At 49.1% G+C, this 16974-nt stretch overlaps 1 protein-coding gene across 10 annotated transcripts in view; it reads left to right on the top strand.

The window, feature by feature from the left end:
- Tmem266 (transmembrane protein 266) overlaps nucleotides 1–16974 on the top strand; it is a 110927-nt gene that overhangs the window by 46765 nt on the left and 47188 nt on the right. For 4 of the 10 annotated variants that reach the window (XM_071608501.1, XM_071608499.1, XM_071608500.1 and 1 more), the window contains exon 4: nucleotides 15761–15915. In XM_071608501.1, the coding sequence (XP_071464602.1) occupies nucleotides 15761–15915 (155 nt within the window). Of the gene's footprint in view, nucleotides 1–4399; nucleotides 4614–11547; nucleotides 14641–15760; nucleotides 15916–16974 lie in introns of those variants that run through there. The other 6 variants (XM_071608502.1, XM_071608504.1, XM_071608503.1 and 3 more) reach the window with 6 other exon arrangements.

Here is a 16974-nt window from a genome sequence, read left to right as displayed (position 1 = left end):
CTTATGTGTCTTTTGCTTGGAACTCAGAGAATAAAATAAAATCCATTTTAGGTCTGGAAGGACCTTAAATGGCCCATCCAACTCCCCCTCTGTATGCTTGGGAAACAGGTGAACCACAGGGATGAGGGATTTGCCCAAGTCACAGAGCCCATAAGGGATGGACTTGGACTGCACTTCTCTTTATCAAGCAAAGCCCTCTGCATGAAGGAACATGCTCATCATGTAAGGGAATTTAACAGACCACAACTAGGACCTTGCAGACAGTATCTGCCCCCCTTTCCAGAAAGGAACAACAGGAAATGTTAGTCCCTAATTCAGAACAGTTTGCCTCTTATCATCCTATGCTAACTTGTCAATCAGTTGTTTCCCAATTAACTTCTCATTAGCCTGATCTGTCTTCACCAATGTACTCTCTGCATGGCAATGATAGAGTGTTCCAGCTGGATGTTTGATGCCCTGTTTTGAAGCAGTAGCAGGTTGAAGAATTGAAGGCCCAAGAAGGGCAGGAACAAGTCCTAGGGTCACACAGCAGCTCACAACATTGCTTTCCCCAGCCCAACCCTGCGGCTCTTAGACATAGAATTGTAAACACCAGTGAGGACCAAAGGAGCCAATTCTGGGCGACTCTCCCAGATACCTGTAAATAACTTAGAACATGCTGGCTGCTTTGATTATAAAATTAAGGTTTGTGGGTATTTTAGAATCAAACAAGAAGTCTTAGCTATAGCTAGATTCGAAGAGCTTGGATTCCCTGTGCTTTGTTCCTGAAGGGGCTCTCCTGGTCCCAAGATAAACTGCCTAACAATCGTGAAACCGCACACTTTCTTTTGCAGAAACGATACCCCAGTGGCATTCACTGAAAATATAATTTTTCCAAGTATTGTGCATACAGTCAGCAGGACCTTGGAATAAAAAGACAGGCAAGCAGGCAGGAGATAGCTGAGGGGGATGCGTGGTGGTGGCAGCGTGCTGTCCTTTGTGAAGTAGGCTCAGCCCTTGTCAACAGCCTGGCGCATCTCTCCTCTTGAAATTCACTGGGCTCTAGAAATCCTGTAGCCTGTGGGTCTTTCTCTGAGCCCCCAGCAAGTCTCTGTGTGACTGCACCCTGGTGGTCAAACACAGTAGTGCAGCCACCTAGAATGCCGTGGATGTTCTTAAAACTCATTCCCGGCCCTGGCTTGAGGGTACCATAGGCTCTTTCCAAGTCAACAGTGAAAGGGCGTGGAGAGAGGCAGGAATACTGCCAATGATTCTATTTCAGAGCAATGTTCATATCTTCCCCTCGTGTGTGTCAGTGCACGTAGGTGTACCCCTCCCAGGTATGCCACACTGGGGTGTACCATTCCCCCACCTGAACTCAAGGAAAAAGCTGTCAGAAAGGCCTTGCTCTATCATTCAGTTTGCTTTTGAATGGGGCCTGCAAGTCTTTCTTCCAATCAGCGGGAGAATACAGATGAAGTGCCTGCAGGCAGAGAGGCCCTTGTTTGATTTGGGTCTCCAGGTGTGCTCAGGAAGCTGCTCCTGTTGGGTCAAGGAAGCAGCCTGTGGAGGGGCTCAACTGGCAGCCACAGGGCCTCCTGGAGGAAGGAAGAGCAGGCACAGGACAGAGGCACAAGAGCACACTGTGCAGGGACAGTGCCTCTCCTCACAATCTTGGCTCGTGCCACATTTCCTGGGGTTTTCCCAAATTTCCAGCTTGGCCCTTTCCAAAGCAATGTAAACCAAAATGAAGGGTCTGTATTGACAGTGCTGAGCTCGGTTAAGCCTCTTCCTCCTCCATAACCCTTCTTCCTGCTAAGGGGAGTGCTCTAGATAGGAATGTATCTTTTCTATTTTAAATGAAAAGCTCTCGGGGACACCACGGAGAAGGTGCCCAGTGACTCAGCTGCCCTGCACTCACGTCCCTCGGGCTCAGTGACAGTCAGTGCTTTGAAGTTCTAGACAGTTAGAGCTGGGGGAGACCTTCGCAAGGTGAATGTTCTAAGCATCCTAACAGGATACTGGGCCAGAGTGCAAGGAGCCTGCTCAAGATCACACAGTGACAGAGACAGGGACAGCCCCATCTCCTGGCTCCTGATCTAGGCCAACACACTGGGCTTTTCCATTTATCACCTGTCCCTTTACCTGTCACTCCTATGGCTGTGGGTACCCTCCACTGCCCATGAGATACCACTGCCAGGCTGCTCTGTTGAATGAATACCTTGAACTTCTTAGTGTGTTTTTTTTGTTGTTGTTTTCAAAAAGCATTTTTTTCAAACTGTGGTTAAATACCCATAACATACCATTTATGATCTTAACCATCTTCAGTGTATGATTCAGTGCCTTCACAGTGCCACATGATGATCACTGCCATCTGTCTCCAGAACTCTGTACCTGTTAAACAATTCCCTTCCCCCCACCATTCTCCCTTCTATCTTTGATTTTGACTACTCCAGGTATCTCACTTAAGTGAAATCATACAATATACGCCTATTTGTGACTGGCTTATGTCAATGAGAATAAAGCCCTCAGAATTCATCTGCGTTATAGGCACATATCAGAATGTCTTTCCTTTTTAGGGCCAAATAATATTCCATTATCTGTCTATATCACATTCTGCTTATCAGTTCATCTGCCAGTGGACATGTGGGTTGCTTCTAGATTTTGGCTATTGTGAACTATGCTGCTATGAACAAATGAGCAGCATCTTTGCAACCTTGCTTTCGATTCTTTGGGATACATACCCAGAAGTGGATTGCTGGATCATGTGGTGACTGTGTTTTTAATGTCTGAGAGTCCGCCAGGCTGTACCATTCTACCTTTGCACCAACTGTGCACAAGCATTCCATTTTCCTATAGCTTCACCAACACCTGTTATTCTCTGTTTTGGGGGGATGGTAGTAGCCACCCTAATGCATGTGAGTTGCTTTGGTGTGCTTGTAAGAGCATTTCCCTGAGAGCCTGGGAGGTGAGTGGAAGTAACAGTCCTCCGATTCAGGCTAAGCCCCGAGGCACAGGTGGAGAGCCGCCTGGGTCCAGCTCCTTGACTTGCCCAGGAGCCCTCTGTCTTTCTGACATGTCCACCTAGCAGCACCACACTGCAGCACGGTCTGCCGTCCACCTGGTCACCTGTGCTGTCAGGCTGCTCCGGGCCCAGGGAGGAGAGTCAGACAACGGTACCGATTGGCTCCTCCCCAGACTCAGGGTCTCCAGCCTCTGCTTGATTTTCAGTGGTGCCTGACAGTCCTCCTCCCTGGTCCTGGACAGTCCCCAGCAGCTGTTCCTCGTTGCTTCCATTTTCCTCAATCCTCTCTTTTCCCCAGCAGATGACCCCTTCTCCTCCTTCCTCTCTCATGTGGGCTGTACCGCAGCCCCCAGGCTCTCCCTTCCAGGCCCAGTCTCAGCTGCTGAGTTCTGATTTCACCCCTCCGCCTTCTGGGTAACCTTGTTCCATCAGCTATAGCCTCTCCCTGTCTCACCACACATTCAAGGCCCTCATGTCCTCCCTTGACCCCACATCCCCATTGTCCACCACCACCCCTCCTTGTCTTTGCAGTCAAACTTCTTACAAGCCTTATTGGCACCTGCCAAGAACCCTCTCCCCTCCCATCTATCAGTCTGCTGCAGTCCAGCTTCAGCCTTATCCACACCCTGGAAACTGTCCCCCTCAAGGACAGCAACTGCCTCTTTGCTGCTAGGATCCTGATACTGTCCTCTGTCTAGCATTTGAAACTGGCAGCCCCTGCCTCCCTCTTGAAGCAGTCTTCCCTGTCTGCCATCACATATAAACCCTCCGGACTTTCTTCCTCCTCCCCTGACTGTTCCTTTTAGGCCTTTTTAAAATTGTTTTTCCTCTGCATGTTCTGTAAATGTTGGGGTTCTCCATTTTCTGCCTTTGGCCATTTCCACTCTACTTACTCTGCACACTGGGTAATTTCATCCATTCCCATAACTTAAATTAAATCCTTCAGCTGGTGATGTTCAAAGCCGTACCTCTAGCCTGAATCTCTCGCTCAAATGCCTGACACATATCCACCTAGGCTCCTGGACATCTTCATGGGGATCCCAACAATACCTCAGAATCCTGACAAGCTTCCACACAATTATCTGTCCTGGTGCCTCTAAGTTGCCTGCATGTGTGAGAGGAGAACTGTTCTTGTCTCCACCTAAGTCATTGCTAAAAATAGCCTTTTCTGTGGCAGCACTCAAATCCAGCCCAAGGAGCCACAACTCACCCATCCTGGCCATCTCAAACCCAGTGTGCCCCAAATGGGACTGTTTTATCCCCAGAATGTACGGCTCCAGCCAGTGGAACCTAGATATTGCCTGACCTCACCGACCCATTATCACGAAAACGAGCCACACGTGCATCTACAATGGTCACTTACAAAGACCCAAACCCTCCTTCTTGCCTTGACAGGAACCAGTGTCCTCCAAGACACACCAGAGCTGTGTGAAGCCTGTCACTTACAGCCAGCCCTGGATTTTCTTTTCCTCCTCTGCTCTGGCTCCTTTCATCCTCATTCTAGTGCCCATGAAGCTATAACTGCCGATGGCATCCATTATAGAAATGCTAGTGCCAAGTCCAGCAGCTTCGGGAACCAAGAGCCGGTGCAATATGGGCTGCATGCGAGGTGAGCCAGAAAAGTTCTTCCCCAGCCCAGCTCTACACAGTGCTGTCGATGTGCTGCTTATGGCCTTGGCTCTGGTCCTTTATGCTTCTGGCCATTACCTCTCTAGATCCAGGACTCTAATTCAGTCCAGTTCAATCCACTGTGCTGGCGCATCAGGCTGGCTCCGCCATCTTCCTTTCCCTTCCTATTTGTGTCCCCCCAACCAAGTGCCTCCCTCCCTCGATAGTGATAACAAAACCTCCATGCATGTCCACAGGGAGACACTCAGGAGAGGGGGAGACGGGGAGCAGAGGGGGTGTCTGACCCCAGCTGAGGCTGTCATGAAGCCCTGCTGCATCCATAACATGAGACCAGCTCAGTTTCTTCTCCCTCATGCCCCATGTTCTGTCACCTTACTGCCATAATATCACTTCACTGAACCAAAGATTCTTCCACAAAAGACGAGTAACTCTATCATGCAGTTGCTTTGGACTGTGTGTAACAAATTCACTAGGCCATGTAACATGGAGTCTAGAGCCAGCTCTGAGCAGCTCTGAGGTTGGTCCAACAACTTGCCAGTGTCAACAAGGGTGGGATTCCTTTCCTCACTCTGCTGTCTAACAGCACTGGCTTCTAGACACTATAAGATGCCCTTGAGGTTTGTAAGAGGGCTGCCTGTAGTAATTAGGCTACATCTTTCCTCATTCACATCTGGCAAGACAGATGCCCATCATTTTTTTGAGAGTTCAAAGAACTTTCCCAGAAGCCTCTGGCCACTTTCACCTCATGTCTCATTGGCTAGAACTGAGTCTCATGACAAGGGATATGGGGAAGTCCACAGGCCAATCAGGCCTACCCTTTGAACAGGGCCATTTTCCAGCATATATTGCAGTTACCCCAGTGGGATAGCACTAGTGTGGAATCACCCATCATGCATCACATCCTTTAAGAGAGCCAACTCTCCATTCTTAGCCTTCAATTCAGAATTCAACCTTAATTTCATCAATTTCTAGTCATTTTTTAGTTCGGGAAAAATCTCCCTCTTAGACTTCAATAACGGTCATCTTGATTCTTTCACCCCAGTGCAATTTGACCTGTCCTTGTCCTGGTGGACAATCCTGCAGCTTTCTGTTTGCACATAACCAAAGCCCTTTATTCCTTGGTCTCATTCTTTGGCATTGAACACCACTCCATTCAGTGGTGGGAAAGTGAGGTACAGAACCATTCTCAGCAAACACTGTCTACCTTTGGAAGAGGGATACTGAGTTTCTAGGAAGCTAACTCATGGCATACACTGGAACTTCCATGTTCTCTTAACCAACTACAGGACACTGAAGGCATGGTTGGTTTGCTGGGTCTGGGCAAGACGAGAAGCCACAAAAGAGAAAATTCAGAGAAGCCTAGAGTTCCACCCTAGAGAGGCCTGCAGCCCAACAGGAGAGACGCTGTGACTGTGCATGTGTAGAGGAAGGTGGTGCAAGGCAGAGTCATCATCCCCTTCTACAAATGAGGCCCTGGTCACGTAGAGGGACAGGGCTCTTTTTGGTGAAACAAGGGAGTGGAGAGTGTGAAGGAAGAGTTTGTGGAGTAGTCTTTGTCCAAAATTAAAGTAAGAAATGAACGCTCTTCCACATTTAGTGAAGTAATTATTTCTCTCTTAGGGTTCAGGACTGGGTCCTAAAAGAGGTAAGGGCTGGACTCCCAGACAGCAGAAGGCTGGAGGAAGTACAGGTCTTGGGTAGGCCAAAAGGGGTGCTGTTACTTAGAGATGATGCCAACAGCATATGTCTGCCAAAATTTCACAGTAAGAGGAAGACAACATAATGGGGGCACAGGAATATTTTTGAGATGTCAGGTTAGAAAAATAAGACGATCCAATATAGCAAACATCTCTAAATAAGGACTGAAGTAATTTTAGATATGCTAGCAAGCAAAGGCTGGGGGCAAAGAAAAGGGAGGGGGAGCAGCCTGTGAAGCCATGGCCCAAAATATCTCCCTCTCTTCCCAGAATGTCTTGCTTTAGGACCAGGTCCTCCCAGAAAGTCTCCCATCCCCCACCCCTGCAGCCTAGGCCCTCACCTCAGTGCTCCCACAGTCCTTTGCCTTCATTTTCACCATGTCCAGAAACAACCCTGAGCTCCTCCTCTCTTTCCAAGTCTGTCTCCAGTACTAGGCCAGGTGCTGGAACACTGAGCCTGTTATGAATGAGTGAGTGAGTGGGTGGGGCTGGGTAAAGATAAGGATCAGAAGACAGAAGGGGGAGCCAGGTACCCTCAGAGAGAGGTGACTGCTGGTAGGAGGAAGAGCCACATGGGAGGGACCAGGCTTCTCATGCCCAGATGTCAAGAAGGCCATGATGGCCGCACTCACTCTGAGCATCCTTGCTAACTCCACACCCCCTCCACAAAATCTAAAAGAAAGAAATAGTATTTGCCACAGAACATGCCAGCTTCACTTAGTAAGAGTTTAGCATCCTGTTAGAAGAAGGAAAATCCTTTGGGGGTTCAGGGTTAACAGTTCACCCAGCCACGATCACGGGAATGGGAAATCCAGAAGTTCCTCATCGTGTGGTTTGTGAAGACTGTTAGAGCTTCATTAATCCACTTTATTAATGCAGTGAGACTTGTCTATAAGAAAACACCACTCTTCTAGTGTACCAGCTGCCCCTGTCCCCAAGCTAACCTTGCAAATCCATGACCCTCTTTATAATTTTAGAAGATTCAGGCTTTCACCAGAGCTCTCAAAACCCCAACCAGTGAATACAGGCTTAATTCAGATCAAAATATTTTCCTGGTGAATGCATGCTATTTCATTTTCCTGTAGTCCAGGAACCCTAAAGACCCATGAAAAGGGCGATAAGTTCAGATACCTGATTTCTCAGCAAAATATCCACCCATGTCCACCTACGCATATGCTTGACAGCCATGGGAGACCACTAGATGGCGGCAGAGTGCCTCAGACCACCTGGGGGTGGTGCAGGGTGCCCACAGGGAGGGGAGAAAAGTTTAAAGTTTATTGTAAGGCCAGGTTCCCCAAGGATAATGAGCAGAGTTAATGGCACTGGAGTTAATGGCACCTGAGATAAAATGACACCCATCCCCCAATCATCCCTGAAGGTGCTTGGGATCCAGATTTCAAAGAGAAGGAGGGAGAACATGGCCAACCCAGGATTTGCAGAACCACAGCCAACCCAGAGAGCTCCACAGTGGAGAAGAGGGGTGTGCTGGAAAACTCCAGCCAACTTCTAAGTCACCTCTACCAAGTTAGGAAGCAGCCTCACCAGGCAGCCCTGCTTGCAAAGCACAGCCAAAGGAGATTCTTGTGATCAGTTCCCAGAATTGAGGATTCCAGGGATTAAAGGAGGCCTCATGGGCCCTTGGTCCAGCAGTACCCCACTCACTCCCCTGAGTCAAGCTTGAACCCCTTTCCAAGTAACTGGGAAACCATTTCTTGACCACATCCTACCTAGATGGCAGCCCTTCAGAAATGTGTGGATGACGCCTGTGGTCCCTTGGGTAGGAACAGCCAGTTCATGGTGTGTGTTGGCCATTGTACTCCCTCCTGGGAGGGCTGGAAGGTTAGTAGCTTGCCAAGTAGAGTGACGGTTCCTGCCTCCTAACCCTGAGCTCTTGCCACCACACCCTGCTGTCTTTCCCAGAATTGACATTTCTGAGGATGCAAAACATGTGAGATTCTGGGACAAGCAAATGCCAGGCTCTGGCGACCCCAGCTGCACACCATCCCTTTCCCTCCTCCCCAAGGCATTGGGGCTAACCTTTAGCTCCGATTGTGGAACAGAAGCTGTCTGCCTGGAACTGCAATTTATTTAGTTCCCCAGAGGGCTGGGAGAGTCACCTCTCACCTCCACCCCGAGAGTACTTTTGTGAAGAATGCTGTGTGCTCATGTTCCTGGGTCTATGTGCACTGCTATGGCTTGCATGTATTAACGCATAACATGTTGCTTACCGCACAGATCTCCAACAATGATGAGTCAGATACAGGAAAGGGGACTGATTATCTAACTCTGGGTAGCTAATCTAATTCTAGATATCTTAGAAATGGGTACAGGGACAAAGGAAAAGCTCAGTGGTGCTTTTCTTTTTAGTCTCCCTGAGAAAGGGAGGAAGAAGTTCCAGTAATCATTTCACATGTCCCTGTGAGTTTCAGATTGGTAGTTGTAATAGGTCATCCTTCACCTGCTTTTCTCTCCCTTGGTGGTTTTATGGATGTTTTTGCTTGTTGTTTTTGTTTTTGTTTTTGCTTTCTCGCGTGGTCTAAGGCTAGGAGCTCCTTGCACAGGCTGATTTCACTTACAAGGCTATAGCTTCCATGGAGACAAAGGCCCTCTTCGCCTCATGTGCCCAGTGCAGTGCCTAGCATTCAGTGGGCACGTAATAACTAGATGTGGAATGGAATGGTTGTTGAAACTACCCAAGGTTAGATAATTAGATTCCCTTTTTAATGTTCCTGTATTTGAACCGTCATTGTTATAGATGTGCACGGTAAGCAATGTGTATGCTTTACATATGCTCTTTTTAATATTTTAAACTTTCACTACACCCCTGAAAAGGCAGAGATCTCCACCTTGGAGATTAGGAAACTAAGACTCAAATATCACACTCAGGGGATGAAGCTGTGGCTCAGTGGTAGAGCACTTGCCTGGCATATGTGAGGTACTGGGTTTGATTCTCAGCACTGCATATAAATAAATGAATAAAATAAAGGTCCGTCAACAACTAATACATTAGTTGTTGTTTTTTGTTTTTTTTTTTTAAAAAGACTGCACTCAGCATTCAGTCAATGTGAGGCTGTGATTTGTAGACGCTAGTTGCCCCCAGAAACCAAGCTAGAAAAAGCCTGGCTATTCCCCACCAGAGAAGAAAGTTGAAGGACTTGCCTCTTGAACAACTGAAATAACATTCGTAAGTGTGCAGAACAGCTCCTGGTGCAAAGGATGTACCATGTAAGTGCCAATTAAATCAATAAAAATGAAGCCCATGTCAGTGAAAAAAGTTAGATTTTCTCTGACATTATTTTAGTCAGCTGGAGTATACACAGTAAAGTAAAAGGGGGGCCAGGATGTGCTGCTGATGATCAAAAACAACACCAAGTCTGGCAAGACACCCAGCACACAGGTGCTGAGCATCATAGAATTGGAGCATGTAGAGCAGGAGGAGCCTCAGACCACCCAACCATGGGATTTTAATCAGGAGCCCAGGTCTCCTTAGATGACCTATTTGTGAGATTCAAGGAGTCTGTGCACCTGTTATAATTATACACAGTATACTCCAGCTCCTCCCCAAGTTCCAGGCCAGGAGAATCAGTGCAGCTGCCCCTGCCCCATCGTGCATTCTTCCATCCCCAACCAGCCTGATAGCCATAGCAGTCTGAGTGCACAGTAGACTGTGGGGTGGGGGAGACTGGGCGCTGCAGGAGCAAGCCAAGCCCTTGCCATCCCATGCCACATGGTTCTCCTTCGCCTTTCAGGATGGGCCTTTTTCCGTGCCAGGCTTGGGAACACTGCCCAATGTAGCAGTGACCTGAGCCACCTCCTCTCAGGCTGCTCCTGTGGCTTTATTGCCCCTAAAAACACCATCAGAAATTTGCCGAAGTCCATTTTCATATTCTAGAGTTTGTTCTCTTAAACTTTTATCCAAATGCCTAAGAATATAAAGCAGGAACAGCAAAGATGCTTACTTCCCCTTCCGCCCCAGGATCCCCTGAGGCCTCAGGAGTTACTGGCAGAACCTCAAGGTAGAATATGAGTCCACCTGCCAGGCAAAGCCATCTGGTTGTTGGTATTTGCAGAGTTTGGCAGCCCCAGCGGTCCCCAAAGCGGTCCCCTCGCTGTTGCAGCACCAAGATGGAAAAGAGGGAGACACCCGCCCTCTGGTGGTGATTTCAGGAATGACACCACCCTGAGAGCCAGCCCTCCATGTGTTACATGCCTCAGATGGAGGAAAGCACCTTCTCTAATTAAACAGTCGATGCTGATTACCCCTGTGGCCCATTAAGGCCCTTGAGTCATTAGTAAGCCACTCAGGGATCTTTGGGAACTGGACACGTTTTGTTTTGCTACTAAAACACAGTCTCCTAGGAATGTCTGAGTCATTTGAGTTTTAGAGGAAATTTTATTAGCAGCTTGGGATTTCCAAATACGGGGTCAGCCAGAAAATGCACAGCTTCAGCCCCACCACTCAAGCAAGACTCCATCTATACTAGGGGCTCTGTCCTAAGGCCTTGGGGTCCGTGCCCCTACAGCAGTAGTGTAGCTCTGCCCCCATCTCTGCTATTCAAAAAGAAGCTCAAAGCCCTAAGCCTATTTTGTCCCCATCCCAGCCCCTTCACAGCTATCCACATAGCTGCCTGCTTCGCCTGGCCCCCAGTGCAAGGTCGATGCTTCCCAACCCCTGAGCTCAATGGATCCCTGCCTGCCGTTTCATCTCTCCTGCTCCTAAACCCCCTTTGCCATACCTTGTTCACCTTCTAAGATACCTATCACCTCTTGCCCCCATAAAGCGGTGTTTCTCACCTGTACCACCAGGGATCTCACTAAATTCAGTGGGCATAGGGGAGGGCTGAGTTTCTGGAGTTCCAATGAGATCCCAGGTGATGCTGATGGCTCTGGTCCATGGGTCCCAAGAGTGTCACGACCCAGGACAGTGGTTCTCCATCTCAACTGCACATTGGAATCACCTGAGCAGGTTACACACCACCGAAGCCTGGGTCCTAACCTGGAGGTGGTGGTTGAAGGGGTGTGGTGTGCAGCCTGGGCACTGGGATTTTTATAGCTCTCTTGGTGGTTCTAATTGCATCCCAGGCTGAGAACCACTGACCTGGATGTAGATCCATGCTCCCACCCACCCCTATACCTCCCTGCCTCCCTGCCCAAGGCAGCTATCCTCACCAGGTACTGATCCCTTGATACCGTAACCATGGCTTCCTTGCCAGGCAGACCTCTCTCATCTGCTTCAGTGGAGTCCACTGCTGTCACTGGGAAGAAGGAAGGCCACACAGAATGTGATGTAAATGGCATCCCCTTGAAGTTGAGTAGCAAAGGGGCCTCTGTAAACTGACTGTCACACTGGCTCGGTAGCGACTGGTAGCTGAAGGCCAAGCTCATGGTGGGTGCCCAATTGAGATGGCATAGGAGTGAAAGAGTAGGGCCAGAGCAGTAAGTCTCAATTTTGCAGCTGCCTTGCGATTCCTGGGGTGCTGTGTTGGTTGTGCCAAGGACATTGGCAATACCAGCACATCTGCCCTGAGGGGTAAATGGTTGGTAAGCTACACCCACTGCTGTCCTTCCCCACATCCCAACTCCTGTCTCCTGTCCTTCTGGTGCTGAAGGTATTTGGGGGGCTGAGTAGAATTTGACCAGTTACAGTTTTTATTAAATGTACAATCTGACCATGCCTGGATTGCCCCCCAATTATTTGCAGGCCTCACTCCCTTCAACTTCCTCAAATGTCACTTTCTCAATGAGGCCTACCCTGACCACTTTATTTAAAATGTCAGCTCACCCTTCACCATCCTAATCCCTCCTAATCCATCTCTGGCCTTTTCCCTACAGTGTCTATCTCCTTGTAGCATGCTATAACTTGTTCCATTTACTGTTGGACTCTTCCACTAGTATGCAAACTGCCCAAAGTCGGGGAGTGGGGGGTTCCCTGTTTTGCTCACAGTGCCACCTAGCACCAGGTGGGTGTCCAGCATGCCTTTAAATCCTGCTATCTGCCTGGTCTTCTACCTGGCTTAGATTTCAGAGCCAGGCCAGCCATTGGCTAACTTTAGGCCACAGGTGACAATAGACACCTGTCTGCATCTCAAGTTGGGGGTTGTGCCTCTTGCAGTCCCAGCTGCAAGGGAGCCTGAGGCAGGAGAGTAGTTTAAACCCAGGAATTGGAGATCATCAGCCTGGGCAATACAGAGAGACCCCAGCTCAGAAAAAGAAAGATCTGTCAAAAGAAGAGGGAAGTTGCCAGGCACAGTGGTGCACGCCTGTAATCCCAGCAGCTTGGGAGGCTGAAGCAGGAGGATCATGAGTTCAAAGCCAACCTCTGCAAAAGCAAGGTGCTTAGCAACTCAGTAAGACCCTATCTCTAAATAAAATATAAAATAGGGCTGGGGATGTGGCTCAGTGGTCAAGTGCCCCTGAGTTCAAACCCCCCAAAAAGAAGAGAATCAACCTTTACACATTTTAAACAGCAGCACAGAGCAGCCTTTCCCTCCCACAGCAGTGGGTGAAGATTCAAGTCACGTTGCTGGGGTTTCCTTCATTCCCTTCTCCCTGTGGGCCTCCCCTCTCAGGGTAGAAGGGGCTGTCTCTCTGGGGAGCACCCACACTCATTGGATGCACACAGTACAGGGTGGACAGACATCTGACTGCACCTGTTGACCATGAGGACAAGGCTTCCTGCCCAGAGGAGACACTCCCGGGCACACAGCCTTCACAACTGCCCTTTCTATTTACAGATTGGCTCCAGTTTCAAATGACAATGAAATGGCATCAGTCTTAGGGGCCACCAACATTGTGGTGGGTCTCAGGGAGGATGTGGGGTTGGAGCTGGGTCTCTCCAGGCCCTGGAAAAGACAGCGCCGGCGGCCATGGAGAGGATTCATAGACTGGGGCTGGGGGGAAAGAAAGTTGCAGGGGTGCTGAGGCAGCCGGGAGGCTGGGCAGGTGAGAGGTGTGAAAGATGAAAATAGGGATGAGGGGGGTGGCAGGAATGTCACATGGTGGGAAAAGAAGCAGGGGAGTGAGACAGGTGGGATGGATCAGGAGGTGAGGAGGGCAGTGATGAGAGTCCCAGAGACCTTAACGTTCAAGGGATCTTTGTGTGGCAATTGCTCCTGTGGGCAGCAGCCTTCGGCTTCTGTGGGCCTCCAGCAGGCGGGCGCGGGGATGTCCGTCTGAATGCACAGTGGATGTTTCCCTGTCTGAGTCCCGTCCTCCTGCCCATCTGGGACAGGCGGCCTTCTCACCTGGCTCTTTCTTGTGTCCGAGGCTGCTCCTGCATTTCTCTGACCACATCACAGCCATCCTCACCAGGCTTCCTTGAGATGCTTGGCTCCGAGTTTAGACCTGCAAGATCTCACAAGTAAGGATACAGGATACCTAGTTAAAATTGAATTTGAGATAGACAACAGATAATTTTTTAGTATAATGTATCCTCTGTAATGTTTGGGACATACTAGGATATTGCTCATTATTTATCTGAAATTTGAATTTCACTGGATGGCCTGTGTTTGATCTGGCAACCCTGCTGAGCTCCCTGAGGTTTCTTTGTGTGGGGCCTGCCTGGTAGCCTCTAGCTTGTGGGTTGGCCCTGGGTGCCTACAAAAAAATGGAAAGGTGCCTCTGTGGTGCTCTGAAATCCATCTGAAGGGGCACTTGAGGCATCCACGGCCTTCACAATCTGCCCCCACTGAGCTTTCTCCCCATTTTCCACTTATTCCTCAAGAGAAGCCATCTCTTCTGACCTGGCTAGTCTCCTCATCCCTTGCCCCATGCTCTTGGGCCATGTGGAGGTCCACATCAACCTCCCCCATGTCCAAAACAACCTCCTTGCCTTCCTCCATCACCTGTCGAAATCCTCCTCTCTCTCTTTCTGGGACTGGCTTCCCAAGACTGGGGACCAAACCCCAGACTCTGTATCCCTCACAGAGCCGAGGACCAGCCTGCCATTACCAAAGTGTTAGAAAATATCTAGGAAGGCTTGAGTGAGCCCAGTTTCTTGAAGAGCGCTGGGCTCTCTGTCCTTCAAGCTTTCCCTGGATGGATTGTGAGGAAGAACTCTCCACCTGGAAGCATTCGCAACGTTCCTTCAGAGAGAAGGGAGAACCTCAAAGCAAGCTGCCTTCCCGGCCCAGTGATACCCTCGCGATCTTCAGGAGGTGGGCACTGGCCCCCTGGCAGCAGGCTGCAGCAGATTGGCTCTCTCTGGATGGGAAGGACAGGGGGTGACGGGCCATCAGATACTTTACCACCATCATCATCATCACCACCACCACCACCACCACGCCATTTCAGCTACATTGTGTTTAACAGGTCAGATACATTCTCTCATTTAGCTTTCAATAACCCTATGAAACCCCTATTTTGCAAACCAAAAGCAGAGTCTCAGAGTGGCCCAGTACCCTCACATATGGCCCCCAAGTGGCCAAAGGCAGAGCCAGAAGTAAGGACTCCCCTGCTGGCACTGTGCCTCTACAGGATGCCTAGTTCTTCCTTAGCAAGGAAGGGCAGGCAAGTCCAGCCTGTAATCAAACTATGACAGTTGACCTCGGCACAGTCAGCCTGGTGCTCCTTGCCCACCTTAGAGCTGCCCCTCTTGTATTCCTGAGGAAAGAGGATCAAATACCCTAAGGGACCCAGGCAGCTCTGCCTTCTGTGGGTCTCTCCCTACTTCAAACCTACGTGGAAAATAGTCTGTCCTTGTGGCTTCATCTTTCCTGGGACTGTTCACCATCACCTAGTCAAGGGTGCTCCAAAAGATGGTCCACAGAACATGAGTCCCACCAGGCACTCTGTGACAAAAGGATACCCTGGCCCAACAAGCACCGAAATGTCCCACATAGAAAAATATCCATGGAAATTTATTTGGCCCAAATTTTCCCAAACTTACCCAACCATGGAATTCTTTTTTTAAATCAAGTAACAACTTGTAATGTTCTATGGAACTAGTGTTCTGAAAACAACCTGCTTTGAAAAACAGGATGCTAGTTCAAGTCTTTCTTTATATAGCTGAAAAACGGAAAACCAATTTACTAATTCCTTGAGCATTCACTTAATGCAAACTGAGTTTCTCCTAAATGACGAGCTATGTTCTAAGATACACAGACATAGAATAACAACGTGTTTTTGTGTAGCGGTTGCCACATAGGCAGACTGTACATTTAACCCATGGGGTGTGGGTTTCCTACCCATTTTAAAGATGAGGAGACTGAAGCACAGGATGGTGCTGTGAGCTGCCACAGTTAGCATGCAAATCCAGCTCCATCTCTTTATGACCCTACCCAGTGGCCTCTTAAGTAAGATCATATTCACGGTGAAGTCATGCAGAGCCCAGGAGGGGTATGGCTTGGGGTTTGAGGCAGGGCTGTGGCCGGGATCTACCCTTGTCCCCTCCCATTCTCAGCCCCTCCTCTCCCTGCTTTTGTCCCCACAGGTCTAACTGGCTGAAGCCATGCTGTGGGAAGAGAGCAGCCGTATGGCAGGTATTTTTGCTCAGTGCAAGTCTCAACAGTTTCCTGGTAGCCTGTGTAATATTGGTGGTGATTCTCCTGACTCTGGAACTTCTAATAGATATAAAGCTTCTCCAGTGTGAGTAGCCAGAGAGATACATATGCAAATACATATGATGTCAATATTCACTGTGCATCTGCATCCATCAGGGGTCCCCAACCAGCATGCCACTGCCAAGGCGCTGGCCCGGGGGGCTCATGGGGATTGCCGCTGGGGAGGAAATGTGTCTGGCAGCTTCTCTCTTGGTCAGCAGCATTTGCTCCTCTCTGCCCTGTGTCCTCTTCAGCCCCCTTCCCCAGCATTCCATGATCAGAAACTGATGAGATAAAAATGTTGGGGACCCCTGTGTGCATTTTTTTTTATCGTTCCCATTTAGAATTTTCCAGGTTGGAGTTTTTTTGTAGTGTAAAGAGAGTCCTCATCTGTGGAGGCATATCACCGTGTGGTAATTAATAATGACAGCAGCTACAATGAGGCTAAGATTCCTGGGGTTTTTATGCAGTTGTAAGTTGGCAGTGTTACTTATATGTAGTGTGATAGTTTTGAAAGAACTTTTCCACACATTTGATCCTAGGACCACCCTGTGAGATGGGCAAGACTGACATGATTCCATTTTATGGCAGAGTACATTAAGAGTTGGATGAGTTAAAAGACTTGCCCTAGGTCAGAGGTAGCAGAAATGGGTCTTCCAGTCACGGGATCACTTTACTGCTTGGCCCGTCCTCCCACGTAGGTCCTCTTGGGATTTGTCCTAGCTTCACATTTGCTGGAGCCTGATGTGTAGGGCAACAGGAGGCTTGGCTGCTTCCTCTCTGTTCTGGCTGTGGCATCCTGGCTGTCAGGGTGGAAGGCCCACTTCCTACCCAGACCCTTGCTCTCTGCCATTTGGTATACCAGAGGGCCAGGGACCAAGGGTCTTGACTCCCCTGGCCTTGAATGGTTAGGATCCCTTTTCCCTATTTTCCTGATTCAGAAATTGAATCATTGAAGTGCAAATAAAAAAGAGGTGAAATTATTGGCCCCAGAGAAATTTCCTTCCCCTCCATTGACAAAATCCAGGACTGCAGATTCAGTCACCCCGAAACCCATTTGGTTGTTACAGGCTTGTTTTCTCCAGTGCCCTCAATTCCTCTACTG

The sequence above is a fragment of the Marmota flaviventris genome, chromosome 2, assembly GCF_047511675.1.
Source record: "Marmota flaviventris isolate mMarFla1 chromosome 2, mMarFla1.hap1, whole genome shotgun sequence".
NCBI classification, from domain to species: Eukaryota; Metazoa; Chordata; class Mammalia; order Rodentia; family Sciuridae; genus Marmota; species Marmota flaviventris.
The sequence above is the reverse complement of the archived record's forward strand: the minus strand, read 5'-3'. Positions and strand labels throughout refer to the sequence as shown.